At 37.8% G+C, this 21080-nt stretch overlaps 1 protein-coding gene across 2 annotated transcripts; it reads left to right on the top strand.

Annotated features, from left to right (window-relative positions):
• The first annotated feature begins 1308 nt into the window (after positions 1 to 1308).
• On the top strand, positions 1309 to 20733 carry LOC136282017 (fibroblast growth factor receptor 4-like). 2 transcript variants are annotated; one of them, XM_066169133.1, is made up of 21 exons: positions 1309 to 1428; positions 7809 to 8156; positions 9587 to 9853; positions 10263 to 10523; positions 11697 to 11945; positions 12621 to 12884; positions 13338 to 13571; positions 13915 to 14181; positions 14839 to 15093; positions 16200 to 16337; positions 16729 to 16744; positions 17063 to 17102; positions 17646 to 17958; positions 18037 to 18147; positions 18555 to 18745; positions 19349 to 19471; positions 19677 to 19747; positions 19891 to 19931; positions 20023 to 20119; positions 20394 to 20493; positions 20588 to 20733. In XM_066169133.1, exons 1-21 carry the CDS (start codon positions 1362 to 1364, stop codon positions 20639 to 20641), a joined length of 3507 nt encoding a protein of 1168 aa, XP_066025230.1. In that variant the 5' UTR covers positions 1309 to 1361; the 3' UTR covers positions 20642 to 20733. The 2 variants fall into 2 exon arrangements, with proteins under 2 accessions (XP_066025230.1, XP_066025231.1); XM_066169134.1 differs by lacking the exon at positions 9587 to 9853.
• Positions 20734 to 21080: the final 347 nt, after the last annotated feature.

Raw genomic sequence — 21080 nt, 5'->3', positions numbered from 1 at the left:
AGAGAGAGACTATACTTTTATCCTTACAAGCCTGTTGACTGAGTAATTACGAAACAGGCTTGTGGGGATGAGAGTATAGTCTCTCTGTTTTTTTCCCCTATCGCAATATATAAATATATATATATATATATATATATATATATATATATATATATATATATATAAAATACTCAACATTTAGTTGCTGGTTAACAGTTAATTATTAATTCCTAAAAGGTTTGGAATACTTTGATAGGGCACTGCTGACACAACGCTGGGCATTAACCGTGGGCTCATAGTGAGATTTGCAAACCGTGGAATGAATAGTTACTACATATGCTCAAGTAAATTGGACTGAAGTCAGAGGCAGTGTGCATTCTCGAATTTTGTGGAATGTTTCTCGGGTATACGTCTTTCGATATGCAACTGGAACAACTCTTTTTGTTTTGGTTGACATTTTGGCATGCATAGCGATAAAGCCAGTGAGAAGCTAAATATAAAAAATTTTCATGTTGGTGGAGGTAGTGCAACCATGATGAAATTGATTGTAGTAATCGTCAATGCTCTGATTCCATCCTTAGTATTTGTCCCTTGTGCACGTAGGATGAGATGTTTACCATAGATAAAGATAATGATTGTAGATTTGGAAAGAGAAACGGTGAGAACACAATATGTAAAAGAGATATATCAGCATGCACGACTTAAGTGACAAATGCTTTGCTTTGCACAAACGGAAAATTACCAAATGTTGTATTTGAATGGTATAAGCAAACCTAATAGGGGAGCCAGCGATAATACATTAAATCCAAGTTTTAATGCATGAATTAACTCTCTAACAGATCAAAATAGAGTAAACGAGTGAGTGAATTTTCCTTCCAAAGCTAAACATCAATATTACTGACGTCATAGCATTGGGTGAACATAATGACATGAACATTTAAGTCCGTATATGTAGAATGTAATCTAAGGAGGACTTGAATTTTACGGCATAAACAGCACTCGAAAATTTCGAAGTCGTTTTTGAGTTGTTGGCTGAGAATGCCACGTAGGAACGGGTCTAAAATAAAGGGTACATATTTTACCTAAATAAAATGATGTGCTTGTGCTTGAAAACTTATGGAATGGAATTTGGATGACATGGCCCAAAAAAGCAACGAATGTGCTGAATTTATTCTTTTTTTTAAAAGGCTTCCTAAAGACAGAGTGAAGGAACAATGCCCTTTCTTTTACAGCCGCACAGGAGACGAGATGTTTTTATTTTTCTATTTTTTTTGTAAAGTTGACCTTTTGACATGCATAGTGATGAAGCAAATCATAAGCTAAAAATATCAACTTTTCATGCCGGTAGAGCTAGGGTGAGCAGGAAATAATCTTAGCTTACCATGGAGAATTGGATCGTACTTATCGTCAGTGCGCTGATTCCATCCTTACTATTTGTCCCTTGTGCAGGTATGATGAGATATATGCCATAGATAAACTTAATTGTAGGTTTGAAAAGAGAACTGAAAGAAAAGAATCCATTACTGAGATATAACAGTATGCGTCAAGACATGTCTTGCCGATCTTTGTTTGTTCTACAGCTCAAAGAGAACAAGGCTCTTATGAAAACAAGCTAATTTAGCTTCCGAGATATAATAATCGACGGCAATTGAAATGTAACCTCCTTAGAAACCGGTTGCGCGAGGAGAGAAACTTGGAGCGCTTGTCTCAATTCATCTATTTAGAACTCAGGTGAACAAATCGACCCCAATTTTTCGTTTTCTATGAACGTAATGATCAAAGAAATGATGTCAACAATGTCTGAAACTAAATTGAAACCACTCAGCTGTGCCTCGTGATTCATTTAAGTTGACGTCACTTTTATGAAAAACTAAGTCATAGAAATTGATGGAATATTAACGTCGATTTGTTTTTCATGATAGCACTGAAATTTTTATGCCAGTTTTGAAGCCAAAGTCTTCGGAAAATCACGCGTGCGTGACGTGATCAATCGTTGCTTTGTTGTTGGCGCAGTCCTTGATGTCTTATATAAATTATGTTGTTAATGACCTCTGCAATGAAATACTAACAAGAAATGGATGACAATAGACTCTGCTACCCAGAATCGTTTCAATCGCCCGCTTAGTTTTAATTTTTTTTACCGGAGCATCGATTTCGCATATTTTCCTCCCGAAACCAGTGGTAAATGGTTTAAATTAAATGCGTTCGCAGTGAGCGATCGTCACGGAAAAAAGTATGTGTATCACGTATTAAGAAGTAAAAACCTCGCTGTAGCTTCTCTGACAAAAGGGAAAACTAGGAGTAAGTGACTTTTCTGCAAAGATAACTCAGCTATGGTTTTCGAACTGTCTTTCATCAACACACGCAACAGCCCTTTTAAAATTTAAATTTCCACTTTCTCTCTCCAAAAAGCAGTCATGCGAAATATACATGTAATCACCTCACACACAATTGTCACGAAACAAAGATGAGCGTCCTCTTCGTTTTTAGTAAATTCTTTAAACAGAAGGAAGAGATAAGAATAGTTAAAGGAATTAAACTAGATTAATTCAATAAATACTTGTGCGTATTTATGTTAGGCGTCAAACGAAAAGATGGCGAGGATTTCGAACCATTAAGCCTTCGAAGGCCCCTCTCAATTATCATATCTCCTTGTTAGCGTCGAGCTTCAGTTTGTTCGCTCGCTATGAATGGTCTATTTAGCGGACCGTATTTCACTGTACGGCCCACTAAATTCAAAAGGGTGTTTTACCGTCAAAATACTCTTGAAGGAAAATGAAACATATTTAAAGGGAAAGGAGGGGAAACCAAGAAAAAGAACAAAACTCAGAAGCAGTCGACAGTCCGGCCGTAGACAGTTCATTCTATACCCGCCATGACGTCATAAAACATGGGTTACAGTCCAATCTGTGAAAACTTTGTCTAGCCTCAAATTTTAGTCCCACATTTTTGTCTCTGATATTTGTGGCCCGTGGGATCTAGTTCACTTGAAAAAGCACTGGAAGAGGTGCGCGCTAAGAGCAGTTTGAAGGGCGTCGGTTAAAATATGTGGGAGACGTCACATTAATTTAATGAATAAAAATTAAAATCACAGAATAAAGAGATGTATGGTACATACATTTGTCATAATCAAACGTCTGAATGGAACCGAGAGAAGTGTTCAGTATTTCCAGAGGAACTCTCGTGTATTATTTTTTGCAAGGTAGAGTCCGCTTTCGTGAGCGATGGTTTAGAAAGAAAAGTTTTGCATCGTAGAAACATGCTTACGAGCGAAGTAATCCAAGAGTAGCAACAAAACTAACAGGTGACTTTGCCATATTCTACAACATTCGTTGATCACATGAAGCATCCTTCAGTAAAAAATCATACTCAGGTGGGGCATTTGAAGGCAATTTTGGTCGGGAGGGGGGAGGGGGAATATTAAACGAACCAATCTCCTGTTGTTTGATTAAGGCTTCAGAATCACAGTAATTCATAGACAGTTTCATTTTGTCTTTTATTGAAGGTTCCTCAGTGGTTAAAGATTTGTGCAGGAACCTGACAATTTCATTCATATCTTGGCAAGATCGTTTTTTCAAATTTGTTCCCAAAGCGGGAAACTTCAGTCTTCTTTGCTTTACGTCACGCAAAAGTATTTTCCAAGAGAGATGCGTAACGAAATCGAACAAATGCTGCGAAGTGAACGCGTTGCTTTTTGTTTGACATGAGTGATTTCAAATGAAGACCAAAAGACCAACATTTAAAAAAAAAATCAGTTGAATTACTGAAATCGTAATGTATTAACATCGCCCGAAGGCGATGGATAAGCAGCGGATTAGTTAAATTTATTACGAAAGTCACGTTACATGTATGACTTACTAAATGCCCGGCAGTTAAAAATTTTCACGCAACTTCCACTCAAAGGTTCTTGCAAACTTCTTAGGAGTATCAGATATTTGTTAAGATATGTAAAGCGATTCCAAAAATGAATTTAGTTTTTTAGTGGACAAATTCTCCGAGCTTGTGCATACTACAATACCGCTCGGGACAAACATCGAATACTGTTTTATCAATAGGTTTATTTGAGGTTTTTTGTACTGTTTCCCGCTAATTTTTACGGAACCTGAAGATGTTCTGACGTATTGACCCTTCTGTCACGCCACAGTTGTCACGAAGGCAACATATTCTACGAAACCAGCCTGACCTCACAAGCTTTATAACATGTTTATGTGGTTCAAGCTCGATCACTGAAAAACCGACGCAATTTTTAGAATCATCAAACATAGAATGAAACATCTACTACTCTTTAGAAGTTTGAAGGAGCCTTTCAGTGACATTTTGAAGAAAATTTCTGACTACCGGGCATTTAGCCATTTGAGACCGTGCCCGGCAGTCTTATTAGAAGCGTAGAATTTCAGTGTCGATAACCGAGCGATATTGTAGTATGCACAAGCTCGGAGAATTTACCCACTAAAAAAACAAATTAATTTTTGGAATCGCTTTACATTTCTTAACAAACATCTCATACTCTTATAAGGTTTGAAGGAGCCTTTCAGGGGCATTTTGGCGAATATTTCTGACTGCCGGGCACTTAGTCCATTTGAGACCGTGCCCGGCAGTCTGATCAGAAGCGTAAAATTTCCAAGTTGTCAACAACCGAGCGAAACTATAGTATGCACAAGCTCGGATAATTTGTCCCCTAAAAAATCAAATATATTTTTGGAATCGGTTGACATTCCTTAACAAATATTTGATATTCTTGAGAAGATTGAAAGCACGACAACACAGTTTTTAGTTCGATAGAACTATTGATATTTCCTCTCAAGCAAGAGCGCAGAATTTCTCTTCCGTAAAAGCCGAGGTTGTCGAACACTGGAGCTTGTAATAATGTCAACTAACGCGCAGCGTGTGGCTTTAAAATCTCCTAAAATAAGCGGTAATGATGATAAACAATTAAAATATAGACTAATGAACGTTTTGTGCCGTACAAAAGCCATATTTGCTGATTTTAGCAAATCTCCAAAGTAATAAACGACAGAAGACAGAAACGCTACGATTTTCCAATCAACTTTTCGCCTACGTGCATCTCCATGCATCTCCATGGATGCATCTACATGCATCTCCATGCATCTACATGCATGTCATAAAAGGCATCCATGACAAAAATTCGGTATTGCCCAAGCATTTTTTCGATGGTTTTCAGGGATGAAATGATGGATTATAAAGGGGAATTAAAACTAGTGTTGTAGCTTTCTGGCAAGGGGAAATTTTTACCTCGAAGATGTCATTTGGATGAATCGAGGAGTCTAACAACACAGTCATTTATTAACCTCTGTTGATTGACAAGCTGTACATCAAATTGACTGATACTTGCGTCGGACATTAACTAAGGATGTAATAATATGTAAGCAAATCGTCAGAGTAATCGGTTGAATACCATAGCAGTGAGAGCTTCATACATTTTACCTATTTTGAAGCGATTTCCTTAGTGATAACCAGGGGGTACTCATCTCCCCCGGAATAAACCAAAACAGAACCCAGTTTGTCTGTTTGAATTTTGGGGTAGACCCTTTAAACTGGCCAAGTCTCATTAAAATCGGTGAGATGGCATGTAACACGACTGCCTGGTGCTCTCGTGGACATACTCTTAATAATCGTAATTCGTAACCTAATTTTGGGATGAAATCACGCATGGAGGCTTCAAATCGCACAAGGAAAATTAGGTAGAAGGAAACTACCTCGTATTTAACTCTTAGGGGCTGGACAATGTAAGTCATCGTTTCTTTCTACGTTATTTTCGTTTTCTCACGTCTTTGGTTCGAGTATTTTTGTTTTTTTGGTCCTCGATTTTTCATTTTTATCTTTTTCACCAAGTGCCATGCGATCTAAAGCAATGTTCAATAAGAGTAAATGTCATGGCGTGGTACACGGTTTCAACGGCGGGTACAAATGGTTCATCCAAACATTATCATGTAATGGGATATTTTTCTCTCAGGAAGCTGCAACCTGCCTGTATTTAATTTTTTCCCATTTGGTTTGTTTGATTGATTTAGCAAAGCTATTGAAACTGCAAGAAATCAATTGGTTAAAACAACTTTAGCTTACGTGAAGCCGCACCCTTTCCCCCACTGAGGTGAAACGGAGACGAGGCAACGTCCACGCAAACCTGACACTGATCATGTTCCGTGAGGTCACTTTTGCAGTGTAGTGACTTTTTGTTGGTTAACTCGTTTTGTCGATTCTTTCGTCAATTTTGATTGGCTAATTTATTTTCACACTAACGAACTGGTGAACACAACGCTTTCATGGTCAACTTTTCAGCGACGGTTTTAAGGCAAAATTGCGCGACTTTTGGAATAGAGACATTTCAAGAAGAGCAGCAGAAAGCCATAGATATGCTTTCCGAAGGTAACGATGTCTCCGTTTCGTTACCAACTGGCTCTGGAAAATCTTTAATATATCGTATATTTAATATATCGACTCTCTTCTCTAGATGAAACCGGCCACGATATTTATTGCGCCGCCCGTTTAAGCTCTCAAAGAAGACCAGGTACACTATCTTGATGTACCTGGGCCAAGAGGATTGTCCGCCTTCAACTTTCGGTCCCTTTGCGAACGGTGCTGCGAAGATATTAAGTTAAAGCTAGCTGTTTCTTGTAGCGATTCTTTCGACTGAGAAAATATTCGCTCTATCTTTACGCTTGCAGCGTAACTATCTCTTAAAGAAATCTGTTAAAACATTGAGATTCAGCGGCAAATAATCTAACTTTTTCGACGACGTGGCACTCTTTACAATTACAAGGAGAAACCGCGTGGACGTTGAAATCTAGTTTTCGGTTTTTTTTGTAAGGAATTCGCCTCGCTCAGGCCGACGCTTTATCAACATGCGTATCGCACTTGGTTGACGAAATTTCTAGTATGAGAAAAAAATCTCTAGATTCTCTAGATCCGTTTTATAGGTCGGTAAATATATTTTTTGTAGAACTTGATACGCTAAGTGTTGTTCATTGGAAGATTTTAAAAATTAATTCTATAACTTTCAACAATTTCAACACAACGCCACGCAGTGTTCTGGCCGTGACGCGTGGTAATCAGTGTTCAAGCATGGTGAACCTTTAGCGCGGGTTCCGTATATCCGGGATATCTGTACGCTTTCCGCTTCTAACAGTGTATCTGCCACTCCTTTGTACCGACACATTTTAGTCTTTACGATTTTTTTTGTGCTTTATGTCTAATTTCGGGTGGCATATGTCTCTCTGGTCTTAGAAAGAGTTAATGGGAATTGTTTCTTCAAATAATTTGATTTATGAAAAATCAATATTTAAACTGCAAGAAATATAGCTATTCATTCGTCAGCTGCGCGTTTATCGAGATATGAAGCATTTGGATAACTTGGATTGATTTCAAGAAGTTAGACTATTGTTCTCGGCTGCGCCTCGGGCAACTCTTACTTATTTTTCGTACCATCCCAACAGACCCAACTTCCCGCACGTTCCTTATCTAATGGATTATGAGACGTGAAGGCGAAAGAAGCAAACGCGATGTAGCCGCTGGTTACAGTTCGTGGGCCCCTAAATAGAACGTTTACATATTATTCCTTTACTTCCCTCCCGTCGCATATTGAAGCATGGTTCGCCTTCACGGCGCTGAAATTGCAATGTTTTTAGTCATATTCAACGTGTCCTATGCTTGGTTTTGTTTATTCGTAAGGCAGGTAGGCATACGAGCTCATCTTTATCAAGCGAGCATTTCCGTTGGCACGAAAAATAGCTTCGCACTGGACTGTAGTCATATTTCCAAACTGGTTGAAGGATCTGTCCTCTTTGCATTTTTTTTGTTTTGTTTTGTAGAATTATTACCAGGATTTACGGCAACTCCTCCAGATCCGTTCTATGTTTTGGAAGGAAACAATATCACCTTTGTGTGGCAGTACAACCTTAGTGGAACGTTTGACAGAGTTCAGTTTCAGTTCGTCAGCAGCTCTCCCTCCCACAACATTTTGATCAAGCGTGACATAAACCTCGACGCAACGGTTCCAAATAGTTTTTATCAGGGTCGCATTCAAGAAATTATCAATGCTGAACGAGCAGAAATTACAATCTTTGCATTGCAGAGATCTGAGAGTGGAAATTACGAAATTCAAGTGACCGACAGTACTTTCAACCCTGCCAATGGCAAATTGACTGTTCAAGTACAGTGTAAGTAAACCACCAAAAGTGTCATGAATATTATATCTACTGGTTCCATTTGAAAAAAGTTGAAAAATTTTGAAATCATTCCGTAAAGGTGAATTTCGTTTCGTTGTTGGATATTTAATTTAATTTACTCTTGACGCAAACTACTGCTATTTTCCGGGTAGCTTAGGAAGATAGCACTGAAATACTATCTTTTCGCAATCTCCACTAATTTCATACAAACGTGACAAAAACATAGGCAACTCTTTGGTCACAAGTTCTTTTTAAACCGATGACCAATCTGGAACTTCAAATGCGCTCAGTCACGATGCAAAACTTGTCCTTTTTTTCCATAACGTAGAGGAAATGTCGGGACTCAAGAGATCCATTAAGATCACTGTTCACTTGACGTGCACCTCCACCAATGTTATTTACTGGATAACTTGCACTTATTGCAATAAGTTATACATTGATGAAACAGGAAGACGACTTGGTTACCGATTCCGAGAACACCCTCCCGACGTAGAAGTAAACGACAAGGACGCATCCAAATCAGTCGCTAGACACTTTAATCTCCTTAATCAATCGAAACAGCATATGGCAGTTTGCAGCCTTTCCCTGCATCTAGGTGGTTCGGAAAGTCGCAAAACTCTAGAACGAAAATTTATCCTCCAGATCGGCACTCTTAATCCCCACGGTATCAACGAGCGCTTTTCATCCACTAATTTATTCTTATTTTCTCGTCACCATATTCCCACCAATAGTGTAGCTCCATTTTCGACATATAAAGCCACACAAAACCCAAAATTCCTCCAATCGCTCTGACGAAGGGCTAACGCTCGAAACGTCAGCCCTTAATTTCTTTACGGTGGCCAATTTACGTTTTTCAACTCAGCTGATAACACTAAATAACCCTGTTATTCTCTCTCCCACCGACGCAGCACCACACTTTCTCAAGAAACTTGCCCCTTTAATTCGATGTGGAACGTCGATAGTTGAAGTCTCGCATTTAGGAAGCAGTTTCTTTTGGTGTGATTTCAATCGTGCTTCAAAGAGCGGATTTAAGAAAAGAGAGTGTGCATGCAAGGAATTCTTTTTGCCCGCAGGACAGGAGTACTGTCTTCATTATAGTCAACCTAGAAATCTTACAGCAGCACAAAACCCCTGTCCCATACTTGGATAACCTGAAATCAGTACAGTTGCAAAGATCAAGGAATTGAAAGCAGTAATTGTTCAGATATTTCGGGATCGCGCCCATTAAGACGACATGACAATGCGTTAGCATAGCTTGTTGACTTGTGGGATAATTTATCACCGCTGTCACTTCTGGACGGATCCACCAGAGTTCGATTCAATCAGTCGAGATGTAGTTGTTGTTGAAGGTGACCCAAGTGTCATATTGGAGTATATCGCGGATAGTGTGCAAAGGTGTCTGTTTGTCATTTATTTAACAGATCAACCAGAATTCAACAGCTTTAGTAGTGATGTAGTTGTTGTGGAAGGTGACCCAAGTGTTACATTAGAGTGTATCGCAGATGGTGAACCAACACCAAACATCACCTGGACCAAAGTATATGCTAATGGCAGTGACAGTAGTTTACTGGGAACTAGGAATCAGTTTGTCCTTGAAACCAACAGAAATAACAGTGGAACATATCGTTGTACAGCATATAATGAAATAGGAACAGCACCAAATCGCACAGTGAAATTAGTAGTTAATTGTAAGTAGATAATTGTATATTGTTACTATAGTTGGTTTTTATTTCTCCTAGAAAGTAGGACGGATTGTCCTTGTAGGTGAAAATAATGCAAAATAAAACTAAAAAACGGAAAGTGTTAATCAAGCACAAGTGAAGATTTGCTTTTTTACGAGTGGTACAGTCATGTGAGCACTTTTATTAAAATACGTTGTGATGATGCGAGCAGGGCCTGAAAGGTCCATACAGCTTAGCATACAGCAGAGTGTTGTGAGATTCAGGGAGAATAAATAATATTAGAAAAAAGAAAAAAAAAAGAAAAAAAAAGAAAGGGGATTGGACTGAAAAATGTTTGGCTCTTACAACATGATGTACAACGGCACATGCTCTGATGCTGATACATGATCAATTATTGTTGTTATGTTCTCTTTAGATAAACCAGAGAATGTAAAGTTAATGGTGAATGACTCAGTTGTATGTAAAGATGATGTTATCGGTATCAACTGCTCAGCAGATGGTAAACCTGCAGTGCATACTTATCAACTGTTTGAGAATGAAATACCAGTTAACGATGGAAACATTTCAGCTGGGGTATGGATAAGAAAAGATTTAAAAGGAGGAGACTTAAGCTACAGATGTGTGGCTAATAACACTGTTGGTACAACTGAGAAGACTGTAAATGTCACAGTGAAAGGTACAGCGTGAGAAGTACATGTAATTGTTATCTGTTACAGCCATTAGCTTACATGTAGTAAATGAATACTGGTGTGATGCTTTAATACCATTTTCCCTGTAATTTCCCTGAGTTTAATTCAGGTATCACTTAGATATTTTAGATAGTTTCCAAGTCAATACGTTTGAAGTCGCCAAATTCATGTTTTATTATAGAAAAAAATTATTGCCTCCATTGCTTCTCAATCTTTTTTTAACGAATAGCCGAATTCACAACTATGATACCAGAACAGCCAGTAATTATCCAGTTGACGCATATGTGCCGTACAAATCTCATGCAATTTACGATTCTCCACCAAGGTCCTAAAATTTGGAACTCTCTTCCTGTCGCAGTCACTCGTTCGTCAAACCTTCTTAGCTCTGAGACGAAAATGCAAGAGTTTTTACTTAAATAATCACTGAATTGGCCTAGCCGCACATTCGCAGCACTTTTTCTTTACTTCATTTATTAATGTTAGTGAGGTAGCTCTCCTATAAGCCCGGTGGCTTACTGTGTCTCCTCGCTTTCTAGCTATGACTGCTGTAAATAAATTTTTTGTATTGTGTAAATAAGGGAAATAAAGGATGATGAAGTGCATGGGGTGGTTAATGTGAGAGAATGGGACATGGTATGTCCGAGCAATAAAAATGTTTTGGACTGGAAATTTGCCCTCACTAGTTCTTCACTCACGTTAACTCGGGCGAAGTTTAGGCCCTGTTTTAATGTTTTTTTTTCATTATATACCATTTCATTTATTTGCATGCTATATTGCCATGGCGCACAGCTTTCCCAATCTCAGCACCTGAACAGTACTTGCACAGAAATCAAATTTTTCTCAGCCAGTGTATTTAGCTGGAAGCCAAACATGTCTAAGTCCTAGAATAAGTTACATGTTATCTCATGAGTCATAGGCACAAATTTTGATTTTACATTTACTTTGAATTCTTTTATTTGTGTTTCACTGGGACTAATGATGTACAGGTAAAAGTAACAACCATGAACCCATAAGGAATAAATTTTCTTCTTGTGAGATGAATTCAGACTTTAAAATTTCCTTATTTCTAAGGAATGCTTTTGCGTTATGAAAATTTTGTTTGGTTTCATAAACATGTAGTTTTACACTTGTAATTTTTTAAAATCTTTTTTTCTGCTCAGTGCCCTCTAAAGTTTATCCATTGGAGAACATCACAGTGGTAGAAGGTGAAAACAGGACTTTAACCTGTAATGTTTCTGGAAGTCCAGTGCTGACTGTAACATGGACAGAAGTTAGCAGCGGTAGTCAGTCCAATGGAGTCATGCGTTATCATACAAACATAAACAGGAGTAATGATGCTGGTGAATACAAATGTGAAGCTACAAATGTCTGTGGAAGTAGCTCTGCCAGCACGTTCCTCACTGTGCTTTGTAAGTGATTATTATTTATTCAATGATGATCGAGTAAAAATATACATTAAGGTCTAGAGTGTTCATCTTGTAGCCTATTTTCCACTCTTTGGTAAGTGTGAGGTGCTAGATTCTTGAACTGTCAGGTATTCCTCTCACTTTATTCAAGCTTCTTTTAAAATTAATAAATACTAGGAGTCACTTGGGAAGCTGTATTGTTTTACTGCTTTGGAAATTGAATAGAGAATAACGCTAGATACAGAATTTCTTTCAGAGTGTTCAACTTGATATATGGAGATCCACACGAGAAGAAAAATTCATATCCATAAGCAACCATGCATTATTTTGTTTCTTATTTTTACATCTCAGTTTAATCAGTAACCATAGTTAGAAAAAGAATTTGAGGAAAAACCCTGGATTGAGAGCAGTGAATGCTTTGTCAGTTATTAATCACTCTGACAGAATGGTGCGAAAGGCAAGTGACGTGTTGGCAGCTGATTGGCAATATCAAACACGAAAAATTAATCGTAGATTTGCACAGTCGTGTACAGGTACGGCTTTCCATAGTGCCGGAAATCGTTGTAAAAATCTGCAATTAGTATAATAAAACATGGTGCCCTACAGTATTGGAGAGCTCTGAGAGACGTTTACAATGCAGTTAACTGTGGCACTCCATTTCTGACTTAAATGTTACAGATAAACCTGAAAAGTTCAACTTCAAAGTAAGTAAATCAGCTGTGTGCCAGGGTTCTGTCATCACCTTCAACTGTTCAGCAAATGGATTTCCTCTGGTGGATACATACGAGTTGTTAGAGAATGGTGTGTCTGTGAGGAATGGTAGCAACAGTCTTGGAATGTGGAGTAGGAACATGTCAACTGGAGGAGTGTTTAACTACAAATGCATGGCAAAGAACTCTGCAGGAACAGCGTACAGCATGACTGTAACAGTTACTGTAAATGGTAAGCAAATGTCAACTAGAGGAGTTGATAGAGCACTGCACTGGCATCGCAGAGGTCATGAGTTCAACTTTCATCGTTGATATGATTATTTGACTTTATATTAAAACATCAGTGCCCAATGGAAAAGAGCTCTAATACTTTCCTCTCCATAATTAAACGAAATGATTACTGGGGATTAAGTACAAGAAAAGACATCATCCTCGCAAGTGAGCTGCACTTAAAACAAATTAAAAAAAAATCAGCTTCTTGCTCAATATTCTTAGGATAGGCACATGCCGACAGATTCGCATAGTAGATACTCGGATAGTTTGCTGTTAAGAAGATATAGACATAGCTGCTTTCATGATGCACTGGTTTGCGATAAAGCCTTTAAGAGATTATAACCTACCATTATTTCATTTCAAATAAGAGAGACGTAACATATAGAGCAATTCTTTATTTTTTATTATGAAGGTGTACAAGCAATAGATAATAAGACAGTCACTGAAGGAGGAAATGTGACTTTGACTTGTCAAACATACGGAGGAAGTTTCCAAAGGCTAACTTGGTTCAAACCTGATGGTCAATCTGGAAGCAAAACTGTGCTGGAGCTTGTAAACATTAGCAGGAATGAAGGAGGAGAATATAGATGTGAAGTCCATAGTGAATGTGGCAATGAAACTGAAACAGTAAACATCGATGTCCAATGTAAGCGAATTTTTTTTCTCACTTTTATGTTTGTTCAATGAATGTTTCGCAGCTAATAGTTTTAGAAAATATAAATTATTGTTAGTCACATGTTTTTGGTTGGATAAAGTTATTTAAATTGAGTAATGATTATCAACCTCAATCACACTTTATGTACATTTAATAGCTATCCAAATTACGTGAAATCCACTCGATCGATTTTTTAAAATTTTATTTTATCTAGCGTTGATCTATCAATGTTCTTATTTACATTGCCTTGCAAATGTGTTTGAATTTATAAAACACCTGAACGCAGTTAATTTGAGTGAATTTGCTTCTTTCTGGTCTTTTGTTATTCTTCTAGACAAACCAGAGACCGTGGATTTAAAAAAATCTTCATTTACCAGTAAAAATTGTCGGGGTGACATTATCAGCTTTAATTGCTCAGCTGATGCTAATCCATTAGTAACGTCATATCAGTTGTTTGAGAACGAAACTGCTATCCTAGACACAAACCCATCAGGAATGTGGAACAGGAAACTGCAAACTGGGGGAGTGTTCATGTACAAATGTATGGCCAACAACTACTTGGGATCAGAAGACAGTTTACCTGTTATTGTCGAAGTGAATGGTACGCTTATTGCGCAGTTTAATGAAGCTGTAAAGCTTATTTTCTCTGCGTACATTTATCAATTTACATCAATCTGTTCGTTACGTTGCATATCGGACCAAACTCGCTCATTTATACACTAAGGAGACATAAAAGGTCAAGTGAGGAATGGGGAATTAAAAGGTGTAATAAGCAGTGGAAAGCGTTGGAACGCTATCTTTTTCCTTTTCAAATGGAACTGATAGCAGAAAAGGAGAAACTGCGACGTAAAATCATGTCCTTTTCAGTAATGCTTACTTTTATACATTTCAGTTTAACTAAGGCTACCAGAGTCCCTTAATCAAATTCTGCTGATCAAAAACAGTGATTGATATCCAATTATTTCAGGGCGTAGGACCAAAGCACGGTAAAAGAGATGATATTTGTCGTCATCGATCTATAATGCACAACTGTAGCCTACGTAGCTGGTGACTACATTTATAAACCCATTTGCTAGATTCACTAAATTCGTAAATGAAGTTATTAAAGGAAGAGACAGTTACAATCTAGATCATGACGCAAACTTTGTACGATTTGAAATAGGATTAGAACTTATCCCATCTGTGCTTGACTGTGGTTGAACAGTACACCTGTAGAAGTACACTGCATTAGAATTATTTGTTCTGTTTCATACCTCAGAACCTTCATCTATACCTGCACTACAAGATCAGAGTGCAATTGAAGGTGACAATGTGACTCTGTTGTGTCCTGTATCTGGAATGCCTCCCCCATTGGTGTCTTGGATGACACCCAATAGTCAGCGTCAAAGTGGTTACATGTTGGAGCTTACAAGCATTAACAGAAGTCAAGCTGGTGAATACAAATGTGAAGCCAGTAACGAGTGTGGCAATGCAACAAGGACAGCAAGCATTCATGTGCAGTTCAAGTTGCCCGGTACACGTATCCTTATTAGCCTACCTTTACAGTTATCGGTTCATAGTTTCATACCAAGTCAGCAAATCTGCATTGCAAATCATCCTTTTTGCCATGTTCTTCACGACTGACAATTTTTCTTCCTTTTAATGAGTCTTCGATATGCGATGGCACCTTAGTTTGTTGTTACTGGTATGCTATGGCGCGCTCTTATTGGTTCATTTCGATAGTCATAATTATTCTGACTATTAGATGTTGTTCCCTTATAGGTCCCCTTTGTAACAGATCGGTTGTTATGCTTTTTGATCATAAGCATCGATGCTTCAGGAGTTTCGATTTCGTCGTCTCCATTGATGTTATTCGGATGAATTCTTATGTGGACGGCTTCTTTAACCTTACTTGCGTAACACTAAGAGTCATAATCAATAAATTCTAACCTGGTCCCAAACAGGAACCGGTCCTGTTCCAAAAGCCTGTTCTGAAACTACCCAATTCTGAGAACAAGCAGGCTGTAGATCTCTTTCATGTTCTTTAATTCTCCGTCTCCCTGTTCCTCCGATGTATTCTTTGCCACATTTACTGGTGATTTTGTAAAGAACGCCCTCCCATTGCACGTGAACTTTCAACCTTGTCGCCTGACTAGCAATGGAACAATCGAAGTGTCGCAATCAATACACGATTGATTAGCCTGACACTAACCGTGTGAGACAAACGAATAAACCTTTAGATCTATAAGGCCACGATGTACAGCAACATCTTCTATAATAAAATAATGCTCAGCGTAGTGACAAGAATTCCCTCTCCTGACCTTGCAGACGGTGATATGATATCACCAAAATATATCTTTTTAAAATACTGTTGCAAACATTATTTCCACTTTCCAATTCCAAGTGAAAATTAAAAAACACAATACAGCTTTCATAGCTAGGATCTTGAACCTTGAAACGCTTTTCTCAGAAAAAAAAATTCCAGAAAACAACCCTATCAAATAGAAATATCAATCCACCAGTAAAAATATATGATTTGAAAAGTTCTGGGAGGAAGTTTAAATCAGTTGAACTCATATTAATTCAACTAAAAAGTTAAGAAAGGCATTGCTTCTGTTAAATGTATGTCATTTATTTAAGATTCAGTTACTGTTCCCGGGCCAGTTCCATCTGAACCAGCAAAGGTGAATAAGGATGTTATTTATGGCTCAGTTATTGGGGTCCTTGCCTTTATGTTCGCGGTTTCTATTATTTTCATTGCCTGGAAACGCCGCAAACGTAAGTAGAGTTTATTACTATATTCAGTTGGGAAATGCTCTGATTCGAGATGCTAGTAACCGAGATTTATGATTTGTGGCCGATTGACAGAGTGAGATTTAAGTGAAAAATAGAATAGAAACTGAGAAGGAGAAAGGAAAGAAAAAAACAGCAATCAGTGGGACAACTTGCAGCATAGTGTAATCATATCGCAAAGTATTTCAATTCATGACATCAATTAGCAGCTTTACGTTTACTTTCGTTCAATATATTACATTAAATACTTACAAGGGAAGGAACTGGAAATACTTGAAGCATAATTGATGAGGACTTCTTGAATATTAAAATAATAAACGCAGCTATTTTTTTCTGTATCTGATACAATTTCTTTCCTTCTTTCCACCCTTCTTAGCTGAAAAAGATGATCGGTAAGATGTCATTACCATAAAATGTTAATAGAGCATTTGTAGATCAGATTGGTAGAAAACAGGCTTTGGTCGTAGTTATAGTTGTGTGAAACTTTTCTATCCTTAGCAGAAGTTTATTTGGTTCCATGAAGCAAAATAAAAACGCAGTGGTAAGAGAAAAAATAAACTGAGTGTAACAGATTTGATGTTGTTACTTTGAATGAGAAACCAATATGTGTCAGTTGATATTTTACAAAAACAAACAAAACAATTATTTTGTTTGTAAGGTTTACACAGTTTCCTAGAAACTAATTTTATAGTGTTTTATTTTTCTTTTAGACTCGATTCAGTCCTTAAGGAGTCACGTAGGCCCCACTTTGTAAGTATAAAATGCATTTTGTTCGAACAACTTACTCTGTAAAAAAGGTAAAGCCTTTATACAGGCCTAAGTGGTCCATGGGGCCGGCGCTTAGCTCCGGTTTCCTTAGCATGAAGTGGCTAGGAGTATTACTAGGAAGATGAGTTTATAGCAGTCTATCAGGTTCATTTAAAATGCGCTTTGCCGACCTCCCACCACAATTACCAGTAATTGCTGTTGTATTTACGATTCAAATCTTCTTAGCATTGATTAGCAGGTGCTCGAGGAAAGGGCATTAGGCTTAGAGGATGGCATCATAGTATTCAAGGGTTCTTTAAGATTTTATCCAGTTGTGGTAAGACAGGTTACGATTGCGTGTGGTTTTTTCTTTTGGTTGCAAAACAAGTGAATTAAAATGAAAAAACGTACAACACCATGGACCGTGGACAATGGTTCCAATAAAATTTTGCATGAGACTTCACTAAGAAATACGAGACCTCTTTCTTACTCGTTGCCAATCTGTATGGGAAGACTAAGGGTGAAGCTCTTTTCGCTTGAAAACAGAACGAGGGAATTGAACTTGAGAACTTCAACGGGAACCCTAGCACCGTGGTGCATCATGGTCCCGGACATTACATGGACCTGAGTGAAGTTAGATCACTGAATGAACCTGCCACGGACCCAGCGCGAAGTTATTTAGAAATAAACGAATATGCTCCCCTGCACCCAGGAACGCGCTCATGGGAAGTGGAAAGACAAGATGTAACAATCGAAAAGGTTATTGGAAAAGGCGCCTTTGGTCAAGTCGCCCAAGGAAAAGCTTCAAACCTTCAAGGAAGAGAGGAGACAAGCACAGTTGCCATAAAAATGCTGAAAGGTGCTACATTCATTGCCTTAGAAGCGTTTTAGTTTAGATAAGGCTTAACTGTTACTGGACAGTTGTCCTTTGCTCTAGGTAACGCCACAGACGCAGAGAGAAAAGATTTGCTGTCAGAACTTGAAGTCATGAAGAAACTCAAGCCTCATCCTCATGTCATCAGGTTGCTGGGATGCGTCACTGAATCAGGTGCAGAAGATAACATTTTTGAAACAGCTTGGTTTATTTGTGCTTTTATTACTCCGACAACTAAAGTAGTGATTTTAATTAAATGCCCGAACTTTAACTGAATTCATATTTTCTTCTCTCTCGCCACACGTAATCTCGTCATTGCTGATCCTAACAACATTAACAAAGGGCGTTTGTTACATACGTACCTGGTAAAAGATTCTTATTATTATCTTTGTATCCCCACGAGCTCCCTTATATTCCTTCAACTTAATCTTATCTACCCGGTTTACCGCAGATCCTGGTTTGAAATTTGAATACCCTTGACACAATTACAAATTATTTCCGTTTTTCCATCGCCGTAAGTACCACTGTTAAGTAATAATCTAGACGATGTGCTCTGTTTCTTGAAAAATATAATTTTTTAGATCCTTTGCTTGTACTTATCGAGTATGTCCCGTATGGAGATCTCCTGGGCTATTTGAGAAAGAGCCGACATTTAGAAGATAACTACTTTAAGGACCCGGATATTAAGCCACAGACGAGTTTGACTTCCCAGCAGCTAATGAAGTTTTCCTGGCAAGTAGCTGATGGTATGCATTATTTGTCGTCTAAAAATGTAAGTTGATTTCAGTATACGAATAACTTAGCTGTCTCGGCGGCAATCGATGTAAGGGATACTTTATTCATTTCAATTTTGGATGTGGATAAAATATACCTGGATGCAAGTGACTTAAGTATGAACTTTTTTAGTACTTTGAAGAATCTTTTCTGTGTGGTTTAGTTACGGCGATAAAAAAGCTTTTTGTTTGAAATTATCAAAGTGTCCATTGCATCAGTCACTTTTGTTTTGTTGCAAAAAAGAAAGTTTTATCTTTAAACGCTGTTCGCTAGTGCAAACTGAGTTACTGTTTGTAAAGCAAAAAGATTTGCAAGAAAGCTCTCCAATTTTCAAGGAAGCGTTTTCTCCTTAATTTTTCAAGGTTGATGATATTTAAACAGTGAAAGATTCTATATACGTTTGATAAAAGAATAAAATTTAAGTTTATCTTTTGAAAACAAAGTGTTCTTTCGTGGACGCAACTCGGAAAGTGTCTAGTCTCGCATCTCAAAACGGCCCCTGTCCATTACGGCTTGAAATCAATGATCAGAAGAGGATATACATGATATTCCTTGGGACGCTTTTTAATTATTCATTAATGCTTTGTATAATGTTCGACAGATTATTCACCGCGACCTTGCAGCCCGGAACGTCTTGGTTGGAGAGCGAGAACGATGTAAGGTAACCGATTTTGGAATGGCAAGAGACGTGTGCCAGGAAAACATCTACGAAAGGAAATCAAAGGTTTCTAATTTCAATATCTCGATATATTACGTGTTTGGGTAATACCGTTATCTATCAATATTGATATATGCTATCTTAGCCTCCTAACACTTTGTTTCTTAATAATGGTTTGCACCTCATCATCACCAGAAAGTTTGCGCGTATAAAGAATATGAAGCATCATTGTTCTTTCTCCTCATCATTTCCTTTCAACGTGTTTCAATAGGGAAGACTGCCGGTGAAATGGACAGCTTGTGAAGCGCTGTTATACGGACGATATACAACGAAAAGTGATGTGTAAGTGGATCTAATAAGCTGATAAACAGTTTTGAATAATAATTATAAAAAAAAATTCAAATCTAAACATCTTCGAACTATAATATAATTATACCTGTATCTGTGAACTTGCAATAAAGCCTGGTGGCATTTTCTTTACTCAGATGGAGTTTTGGAATTGTCCTTTACGAAATCTTCACCATAGGTATGTCAGATTATTGTGTTTCAATGTATTTTAGATGGATGACACACTTTGCGATCGATTCGTTGTCTTCGTGTTTAACCTCTCGTTTTAGGTGGCTCTCCTTATCCAAAGATTCACGGACGAAAAATGGCAGATTTACTGACTCAGGGTTACAGGATGCCTAAACCAAGGCACGTGGACGATACCCTGTAAGTCCATGGATGTATTCATTTATTTAATTATTCATGAACTTATTATGTAAGGTTTCGATTTTTTTTTCATTACCTCGATAGCTGTTTCGAAATGAGAATGGTATTCCAGACCTAAAAAAAAAAAGCTATCAATTTATTGACCACTACATTCTTCAACTTTCTAAGCGTAGAGGATCCCAACTTTCGTACTTATGTAGCTGTGCAGGGTATACTGTGAAGTACCTTTTAAATTTCGTAGGACCATAGCGCAAGTTTTTTTTCTCTATTCTAGTTACAAGATAATGCAAGACTGCTGGCAAGAGAATCCTGATGATCGCCCAATGTTTGAGAATCTGAGGAACGATTTGAAGGAAATGGAAAATCAACATCAGGTTAAATATTTACATCATAAATTCAAACAAGGCTTAGTCACCTTTTGATGTAGAAGTCATTTGATCGATTTTCTTTTTATCTTTTTCCTTGCAGAGGCTCATCAACATGAAACATTATGACAACATTCTTTACGCAGGCATGGATTAAGCTCTTGTTCGAGAATTGTGGAAACAACTCTTATCACCATAGGCGGGAACAGTTTCTCCCACATACTCTTCGAAAATAGACTTTTTAAACTAGTTGTGTCCTAGTGCTAATTCAAGTCCCCTTAACTATGAAGCTAACAACCAAAAAAAAGCACCCTACTCATAAAGTGGGAGTAAAGCAGCCAGTTGTTGCTAACATGTACTATAATTGGTATTGGGTATGAAGGTGAAGGTGAACAATTACCTATTTTAATGATAAATAGTAAATGGTTATCACAAAGATTCAATGAGGATAACTGCGCACTTTAAGCGGTAATCAGCCCACGTCGTTGAATGCTATACGCAACAATGAGGTTTTTGTTAAATGTTATTGCTGATAAACCTTACAAGCTTTAGCCGAAGAAATGCTGGACAAATTGTTTACGTTATTGCATTTACTG

This window comes from Pocillopora verrucosa, chromosome 6 (assembly GCF_036669915.1).
Source record: "Pocillopora verrucosa isolate sample1 chromosome 6, ASM3666991v2, whole genome shotgun sequence".
Lineage (NCBI taxonomy): Eukaryota > Metazoa > Cnidaria > Anthozoa > Scleractinia > Pocilloporidae > Pocillopora > Pocillopora verrucosa.
This window is presented reverse-complemented; position numbering and strand designations above follow the sequence as displayed.